We start from the raw sequence: 10,233 nt of genomic DNA, 5'->3' as shown, positions 1-10,233 counted from the left end.
TCTTCTCTTTTATCTTACGTGGCACAATTTGATTGGATGAGTGAATCCCACAATATATACTATTCAACAACATTTCATACATTTCAACACTTCATACTCACTTTCTCTATTTTCTCTCTCTTCCTTTTTATCATCTCTCTCTTCCTTTTCATATCTCTCTCTTCTTTTTCATCTTCTCTCTCTTTCTTTTTATCATCCCTCTCTTCATTTTTATCACCTTTTTATTCTTTTTCATCATCTCTCTTCACTATTCATCAACTATATATATACTCCAACTCTTAAGTATCATTTTTCCACAACTAAATTTTCAAGTGTCATTTTTCACCCATTGTGTGCATGTAGCGCTATACTTATCAAAAAAGTAACATTTCAAGTACTTGAAATACACTCCATTATACCCATTGTGAACATCTAGCACTTAACTTATCAAGAAAGTATCATCTTAAGTACTTCAAAAACATCTCATTGTGGATGCTCTTACCATCCCTCTTTAGAACCCACGTGAAATTTGAAGCTTTTTTCCATCTTAAATCTTTCTTTAGAAAAGAGCAAATAAGTTTCAAAAATTCTCCTTTCAAAAAAAAAAGTTCATAAAATGTTAAATGTCTCAATTTTTTTAACCCAAGTCTTCTCAAAGTCTAGATGACATTGTCACATGGTCATGTTGACATGGAATAGATGTTGACATGTCCTATATATTTTTGGAAAATTAAATTTTTCTCCTCTCCCATTTCTCTTTGGTTTAAAATTTAACAATCAAACACTCCATGTTTTATCTCCCATTTTTCTTATCTCTTATACTTTCATGATTTCATCATATCTCATTTAAACGAGAGAGAGGAGGAAAGAGAATAGAAAGAGAGAGTGGGTATTTATATAAAGACAAAATGTTGATGTGACATGTTTATATAAAATGACACATAGGATTGGGGAGAATTGAGCCCAAAATCTTTGGGACATTAAGCACTACCAAATAAGTTTAGAGTGACTATCTTTTGCATTTGAAAGGGACATGACCCTAAAGACCCCGTAAACTCGCGATTTAGCAAATCAAAAGGGCCATGAGGAATGTTTTCTATTAACCGAGAAGAGAGATAAGCGGGATGAGCTGAGCTAAGCTAAACAGAAAATCGATTCGCTAAACAGATGCAGGAGTTCACAAATGACCGATCGATAGAGTACAAGAGATTCCCCAGGAAGTCTTTAAAAAAAGGAATGAGCGCTCTGCCCTAGCGATGACACACGGGAGAGATTCACAAAACTAGGGACATATTCCGGATGATAGCTCGACCGATTAAAGCGATCGATGAGCTAAACAGAGGATCCCTACTTGCTTGATACGAAAGAGAACAAGAACTTCACTCATACTGAAATCTTTTTTATCAGAAAGTGCCCTTCGGGACGCGCGAGATATTGTTGCACCGAGGCTGATCTCGAGTCAATTGGAACAGAAAGAAATGAAGATCATCGCAGAAAAATGACTGATGGTCTTTTATTGTTAATCAATTTTTGACACACAAAAAGTGCAAAAAAATTTGTGGTAGGCAGAGAAAACCACTAATTACAATATCCCTATTCACATTTTGAGAGAAGTGGACAGAGACCATGTGGGGTTGTCTGAAATTTCTGACAGATCTATGATGTCTATTAGATAATTATTTTATTTTTAATTTAATTTAACTTGTTAGTTAGAAAATAGAGAATTTAATTTTGGACCCAAAAGACATAAAAGGGTAGGAGGAGGGCCCTTTCAAGAATTCCTTTTAATAATATGGAGAACCAAACAAGGAGAGTATGGTGTATGAACAGTAATCCTCACAGTGACCATTATCCTTTTGCCATAACATGCACTACAATAAATTAAGGATAATGTTTGAGACTCTCAAAAAATATCCCAAAATATCATCATTTAATGTGTGAAGCATTGGATGTGAAGTAAGGCCGATATATATGTTTCTAATCAATAACTATTTTAATGTCATATAGGTTTCAGTGTCTTTGGGGGTCATAAAATGAGGATGTAGAATTGTCCATAAATTAAATGTCACAATTATTTCTGAAAGATTTTATGGTATTTTATAACAATTGTATAATTAAAATATGTTAAAAAGAAGATATAGATGAAGATGTGGGTTTGGATTTGATATATTAATTAATGTTAGATGACTATCTGTTCAGACTTAAAACAGTGTTTTAATTCATTAAAGAGGGTGAGTGGGGTCCAGAGGTGGAATTACCAAGCTGATTAGTGTTGTTGAATTATTAAATGTATAAATTTATGTTTGTTGTTTGAAAATTTAAGGAAAGTTGAAATGATTTGGGCACCCTCTATAATTTTTTAAATTTTGGCCCCTCCTAAATATTGAGTTCACAAAAATGCACTTCAACCATCGTTTAAAAAACATCAAGAAGTTGATTAAGGATTTAGCTAAACAAAAAGGCTGCGGATAATTGTGTCTTTTCACAAGCATAAGTTGCCCATATAACAAAAAGTGAGGGGTGCCCAAATGGAGAAAGCCCCAGCCCTACAACCACTTTGTGACCCATGGGTCAGTTTTAAATCTGAGCCTAATTGTCACAGCTCGAATCACGATGATTGGTGCTTTAAACCGGGTTGAAGCCCATCTAGAGCCTATGGGCAAGTGAGCCAAAGTCCCTAGAAGTGGGTTGCAAGGCCCACAGAACTAGGGAACCTCTGAGAAATATCCCAATTAGTTTTGAACTCCCGACCTCAGGCATATTTAATTCGTAAGTCCAGAGAGATAACGAACAAGGCTATCGTCCAGTTGTTTACTAACTTAGAGCATCTCAAACCTAAGTGTCCGAACACCTATAGGTGCAGTCCGGACACTTTGTGAATAATTTGAAATAGAGACTTCTGACGTTGAGCAATTGTCCGGACAACTTCCCAAGCCGTCCGGACACCTTATGAGATTCTGCAGATTTTGTACAACTTAAATAAATAGGTAATTTGTAGGGTTTCGACCTAAATTAATTTTGTGAGCGTCGTCTTAAGAGAAAAACAGAGAGAGCACTTACGAAGGGGAAACACTTGAGAGAAAGTGGCGGGATCCAAGAGAGTATCTTTTGGGGTTTCGATTGCCTTGTGGGTAAGTGAGTTTCTTCTCTTTGTTGGTTTCTCCATTGGTTTTTTTGTTGAGAGAGCTTGTAGAAACGAGCTAGCATATAGGGTGGGCTTGGTCTATGTATTGGGTAGTCTCTCTTGGTATGTAATCTTCTCCATCTAGTGAAATTGATTCTCTGCTGCCCAAGGATGTAGGCAAGTTGTGCTTCACAAAACTTCCGAAAATAGCACAACCCAGCCGAACATCGACCAGGAAGACCTTCCATCCCAGATGTACATAACTCATTTGTCAAAGCCATGAGGAAGAGTATGGATGTGCTGACTGACTATGCTCATTCCATTCTGGAACTGACTTCACTTGCTCGTTTCAATTTGGACCTTTGACGAACTAATCGAAATCGAAGGGCATCCATCTCTTGTTCACCTACTTGACCTGCCACATAAACGGGTTGATAATGATTGCCAAAACAAGACAAATCTACCGAAGTTATCAAAAGAGAACAAATTGAGCTTTCTATTACTAACTTGAGACATTTGAACATTCAATAATGCAATTGAAAAATGATCAATTTTTTTGTGACAAAAAGTATACTTAACCCCCTAAAATGGGGTACCTATTGGATTACCTATTGGATAACAGAAAAATGAGAAAGAAGTCAAAATAGGTTTTCACCCATTTTAGGTATCCATTGGAGGCGGCCTTATATACATATCCAAAGATAGCATAAAGTCTTTTATATATAGAGACAGATGAATTTTCTCATGTGAACGTAAAATAAGGATTTAAAATACGGATCTTTGTTTTCACCGTTGATTTGGAATATGTGAAACCCAAAACGATGATCCTAATTTGTCATTTCACTTATTCACACCCTCAAAAAATGATCCGCATTTTAGGTCTTTACTTTAAGTATGCATAGGAGAATTCATATATATATATAGACATATGTTTTCAATATTGATAATGGAAGATGTGGAACCAAAGTAGTGGGCTCATAAGTCATTTTTCTTATACATACTCTCAAAAAGTGCTCTGAATTTTAAGTAATTATTTTAAATACGCATAAGAATATATATATATATATATATATATATATATATATATATATATATATATATATATATTCCGGTTGTGGGGTTGGGTTGGGATGAGCTGTCCTCATAAGTCATTTTTCTTATACATACTCTCAAAAAGTGCTCTGAATTTTAAGTCATTATTTTAAATACGCATAAGAGAATATATATATATATATATATATATTCCGGTTGTGGGGTTGGGTTGGGATGAGCTGTCCGGCTGCATTAGATGCCTATTTTATCCGATGCTTACCTGTGCTTGCTTTTCTTGACTTGCACTAGACTCACAAACAAACCAAGTTTACACATACTTACAACAAAACCAACCCACTACTAGTAACAAATCATTCTTTCTTTACCAAATCAAATCTTGTATTATTAAAAACCTCATCCCCCAATTATAACAACTAATGATAATGCATCATGAATCCAAAATTGGATTTCTTAGGTCACTAGTGTTGTGTCATATGATTAGTTCAAATTGTGTAAATGGATGGAAGATTGTAGTAGTAATAGAGTAATAGACTACTCATAGAAGGGAAAGTGGTAGGTACAATTTAATTTCTTAACGACTCCTATGAAGTGTAGGTTTCTTACGTACAATTTAATTTCTTGACACGGTTGTCCACACTTTTAGTTCACATATGAGAATTTTTCCTATGAAATCTTAATTTTTAAGGTTCAAAATATTTTTTAAAAAATTTTTAAAAAAATATTTGTATTTTGATCGGTCTTATGAACCAAACGATATTTTTTTTTGAAATAAAAATCAAATTCAACATGAAAAGTGACTGATAATTCTGAATCGTTGGATATAGAATAAAAGACATTTTCATATACATTTCAGGTTGCATTTGATTTTTGTTTCGAACAAAAATATATCGTTGGATTCGTAACACCGATCAAAATATAAATATATTTTTTTCAAATTTGAAAAAAATATTTTTAACCCTAAAAGTGAATACTAAAAATTATAATCTTATTTTAAAACCTCATTTTAGTAGCTCATGGAATAATTCCAATATATATATATATATATATATTCACCGCTACAAATAATTTAGGATTTCATATTTTAGTCATAATAGTAGAAAGTGAAAATCCTGACATTAGTGTCTAACTTGGGGTATGTTTTCGTGCAAATTAAAAATCCAATTTTTGGACATTCCCTTTACCCCACGAATGGACTTATGTTACTGTTTTTCTTTTTTTAAATAAATAAATTATGTCACTCTTTTTTTTTTTTTTTTTTGTGTGGCAAATAAATTATGTCACTTGTTTTCACTTCTTCTCTACGTCTCTCTCTTACATACAGAGATGATGCTGCTTACTTGCTTAGTGAAAGACGAGTCAAAAGCAAAGCAAAGAAACCCGACAAAACTCATACTCAGCCTCCTCTCTCTCAATGTGTTGAATGGAGAGAGAGTGAGAGCAAGAACCAACAAGAAAGAGATGGGGCTGGGGCTCATATGAGCTTAAATCTACTAAATTATTTTTTTTTTTTTTTCAAAAAACAAGCTCTGAAACCCACAAACCCCACCAGATGGAACTCACAGATTTGCAAAGCACCAAGCAGCAAAATAATACTTCTTCACAAGTCCCACCCCACCACCACCACCTCCACCATCTCCAACACCAACAGCAGGGTTTTGATGGAACCAGCAGATCATCTGGAGGTGTGTTCATGGGCTCCATCTCCATCCAAGCTGGGCTTGCAGGCCCAAACCATGCTCCAGCTGCTGCTGCTGCTCCTACTGGTTCTTCTTCAGCCTCTGTTTCTTCCTCACCTTCTTCTTCTTCTTCCTCTGCATCTGCCTCCATCGCCGCTCCACCACCGCACCTCGTCGACGCCTCCCTCGCGATCGCCACCAGATCCGACTCTCAACCTTCCTCGCGATCTGGCCCTCTGCTTGATTCTACGAAAAATAATCAACAGAATCTCTCGATAGTAACAACAGCAGCGGCGACTACCACTTCAACGACAGTAAAACGGTCCACCAAGGACCGACACACCAAGGTCGATGGGCGGGGCCGGCGGATACGTATGCCGGCAACCTGTGCTGCTCGGGTTTTTCAATTGACTAGAGAATTGGGCCATAAATCTGACGGAGAGACAATTGAGTGGTTGTTACAGCAAGCGGAGCCGGCAATTATTGCCGCCACCGGAACAGGTACGATTCCGGCGAATTTCTCCACTCTCAATGTTCCGTTACGGAGTAGCGGATCCACACTCTCAGCTCCACCTTCGAAATCCTCTCCTCCCTCCTTTCATGGTGCTCTGGGTTTAGCTCATCACCCTCGTTATGAAGAGAGCTTTGCACACACTACTGCTTTGTTAGGGTTTCATCAATACCAACAGCAGCAGCAGCAGCAGCAGCATCTATTGACTGCAGATCAAATTGCGGAAGCACTTCCTAGTGGTGGAAATGGAAGAGATAGTGTTGGTGGAGAAACGAGCGAAAGCTATATGAGAAAACGCTTCAGAGAAGATTTGTTCAAAGAAGATAATCAACCACATAGCGAAAGTGGTGGAGGCGACGGAGGAGGAGGATCTAAATTACCCAAACCCGAAGCAGCATCTTCGGGTCTACTAAGGCCCTCAAATATGCTGCCTGCCGCTGCCATGTGGGCGGTGGCACCAGCGCCCACCAGCGGAGCAGCTGGCAGTACATTCTGGATGCTACCTGTAACTGCTGGTGCAGGTGGTGGTCCACCTTCCACCACGGCGGGGCCTTTGGAACAGCAACAACAGCAGCAGCCCCAAATGTGGCCTTTTGGGACGGGCGTCACGGGAGGGAGTGGTAATACATTGCAAGCGCCACTACATTTTATGCCAAGATTTAACATTCCAGGAAGCATTGATTTTCAAGCAGGTCGAGCAAGTCCGCTGCAACTGGGTTCCATGTTAATGCAGCAGCAGCAGCAACAACAACCATCGCAGCATCTTGGGTTAGGAATGTCAGAGTCCAACTTGGGAATGTTGGCAGCTCTAAATGCTTACTCTAGAGGTGGTTTGAATATGAATTCTGAACAAGATAAGTCATTGGAGGAACACCAACACCAACACCAACACCAACACCAACACCAACACCAACACCATCACCATCAGCAGCAGCAACACCAACACCAACAACAACAACAGCAGCCTCAGAATACTGATAGTGGAGATGAAGATCCCAATAGTTCTCAATGATTCACACAAGATGGTGACTATGATGATGGTTAGTTTTCTTAACTGGGATAAATATATTAAATCCTTTTGAGCTAGCTCCATTTTTTTTTTCCTGTTTTTGGGTTTTCTTAAAAAAAATTAGAATGAGCAACTAGAGATTTGTTGGGTTTGTTTTTGCAGTTTGGAAGTTGAATTTGTGATAATTAGCACTTCAGTGCTTCATTATGTGGGATTTTTTATGGGATTTTTTTCCCTCAGAATGTTGTGCTGTGGAAGAGTTTGAGATGTAATTTGTTAGTTGATTTGGTCCAAACTCCAAAGGGACTGACATAGAGGAGAGTGTTTGTATAGAAGGCTATTTGTTTGTGTTTAGTATTTAATTATATGTCCTTATTTGCTTTAATATGCATAATTGCTTGCCTAAAAGTCCCTTCCTCCTTTTTACATTGTCCGAAGCATCTCTTCGCTCATCTCTTTCAAATGGGAAAAGACAATAAAGAAGAACCCATGTGTGTCCAATATATATATATTGGTTTCTTTTCTCTCAATCCCTGCCTGCCGTATTGACCTTTTTCTTTCTCAAAGAAGTTGAAAAAGAGCAGATGGGACAAGAAAGAGAAAATCAAACTGGTCATTTTTTATTTGTTCTTTCTGTTATCTACTACTCTCTCTGTTTGTGAGTGGGAAAAAAAAGTTTTCTTGGATGCGGAAAAGATAATTGAAGTTTGAACAAATCCCAATCAGTGTTTAAACAAATCTCCCTCTCTCTTCCCCCCATATCCATAGCCTCTGAAAGATAAAAGTTGCAGAAAGCATGCAAGTTTTAGATATTTTTAAATTCATTTGTATTAAATTTGCTTTACTCAATATATTATTGTAAAATGATATATTTTAAGTGATTGTTTGGTACTAGCAATCCTTCACTGCATGTTTGATTCGTTCACCTGCTTTAAAACATCTCCCTCATTTCCAGGAAGTTACAGTGAAATAATAATAAAACATGGGATTTATTATTATGAAGAAGGGACAGAAAAGGGAATATGTAAAATATACTGTTCCTTTGTCTACTGCCTCGGGTTTCTCTCTGATTATATGCATCTATTTCTAAGTTTCTAGTTTTTTTCTATTTTTTTTTTTTTTTTAAAGATCTAAAGTCTAAGTTTCTAGTTATTCAATTTATGGAACAGTGAGAGCAACACAGTCAATTAACTTTCTTGATTTCATTCCTTAAAATTTTTTTTACTCCTTATTTCAGAAATGTTGGATTTTGCATGAGCTTTCCTAGATTTTAGCTCCTTTCTTAATGCTTTTAACTGTTTGGTGCAGGAATAATAATTTTTTTTTTAGGATTTCAATGAAATACTTGATTAGAGAAGAACTAACACATAAAATGAATTTTAGAAAAATGTATGCATAATTTTGTTTTTGATAGAATAATGATCTAGAAATATTTTGCTAAATAAGAATTGTGTTAGGGTTATAAATAAAAACATCCACAAATATCAATATATACAAGATAACTATCAAGGATCACATGTTACTTTTTGAAATTATTTTGCCTTAAGAGAGAGCCCCTTGAGACACATAATTTATATAATTGTTGTCACCAAAAAGTGATCCGTGGTGGTGATGATTTGCAGGTGTGTCAAGGATTATAGTTTCCTATACTAATTAGAATGAAATCCACCAAATGTAAATAAGACTTCTATCTAGACAATTGAACGAACTATCTTGATATCTCAATAGTTCTAGGTTCCTCAACTCCACTGAAGTGCGCTTTGTTGATATTGAAATGAAGAAAACTAAATAAACACCAAGAACAATTTACACAACGGTGGTTGGTATTGAAATTTGACAAGGAATAAATACGATAGAATTTGGAATGAACAACATGATATTTACTCGAAATTGACAAGGATTTGGAAAGTAATTGAAATGCTAGGAAGCTTGAAAATGCCTTTGGGCTTGATTTTTGTTGTCTGTTTGACTGATTGTTTGTGTGTGTCTTCTCTGTCTGTCTACCAGCTTTTATACTCTCTGACTTGCACGAAATTCTCCCCCATAAACCATGATCTTACTGTAGTTGTCCCCTCATTTGTGTCATTTTCTGTCAGTTTGAAGCTATTACCATCTCTTCATATCAGTTTTTCCCTTACTTCTCTCGTAGGTTGTCACCTGGACCACCTTGTTGTAATTGTTACCACTTCTTCCATTTTACGTGGACCACTCCCAGCACAACTTCACCTGGGCAGTTACTCATCAACTGGGCTTTATCTCCTCAATATAATGGGTTCATGGGTTGTGACTGATTCAAAACATAATGGACTGTACGGGTTACACCTTGGGCCTTGTACATGGATTAGGCCTAGCCCATAATATTTTTAGTGTCAATAATTGCCCCCCAGCTTGAATTCAACTGTTCAAAGTTGGATTTAAAGATGATTTGTCGCGCCTAGTTCCCAAATGTCAGTTACTACCGAATCAAAACCCAATTAAAATTCGAACTCTTTGTTTACCTGATTTAATTTGATCAGCTGATGCTTCTAAGGCATCTCCCACTCTTGCACACCTTGTCATTCCTATAGTAGTTTGAGAAAGTTTTCACATTTTCTTTTGTGTGGCCTGTGGCCATCTAATATTTTTATTCATAATATGCGGCCGTTAAGGCCAGCTCATAGCTGCGACTAAAAAGCCTGCTTTTACATTTTTTATATCATTATAGATGTAGATTCCCAAATGCTTGGGAAATATGACTTTTAAGTATTTGCCATTAATAAATCTCCTATGTGGCTGACCATCTAGGTCTGCCATCCAATATGCATTGCCTTTCAGAATTTTGTGGACCTTGAAGGGTCCTTCCCAGTTTGGAGACCATTTGCCCAACTCTCTGTCCTTGATT

At 36.8% G+C, this 10,233-nt stretch overlaps 1 protein-coding gene across 1 annotated transcript; it reads left to right on the top strand.

The window, feature by feature from the left end:
- The first annotated feature begins 5,471 nt into the window (after nt 1-5,471).
- Nucleotides 5,472-9,866, top strand: LOC120004314 (transcription factor TCP8-like). Its single transcript, XM_038853625.1, has 2 exons — nt 5,472-7,383; nt 9,502-9,866. The coding sequence occupies exon 1, from the start codon at nt 5,706-5,708 to the stop codon at nt 7,353-7,355; it is 1,650 nt and encodes a 549-aa protein (XP_038709553.1). The 5' UTR covers nt 5,472-5,705; the 3' UTR covers nt 7,356-7,383; nt 9,502-9,866.
- The last annotated feature ends 367 nt before the right edge of the window (nt 9,867-10,233 follow it).

The sequence above is a fragment of the Tripterygium wilfordii genome, chromosome 8, assembly GCF_013401445.1.
Source record: "Tripterygium wilfordii isolate XIE 37 chromosome 8, ASM1340144v1, whole genome shotgun sequence".
Lineage (NCBI taxonomy): Eukaryota > Viridiplantae > Streptophyta > Magnoliopsida > Celastrales > Celastraceae > Tripterygium > Tripterygium wilfordii.
This window is presented reverse-complemented; position numbering and strand designations above follow the sequence as displayed.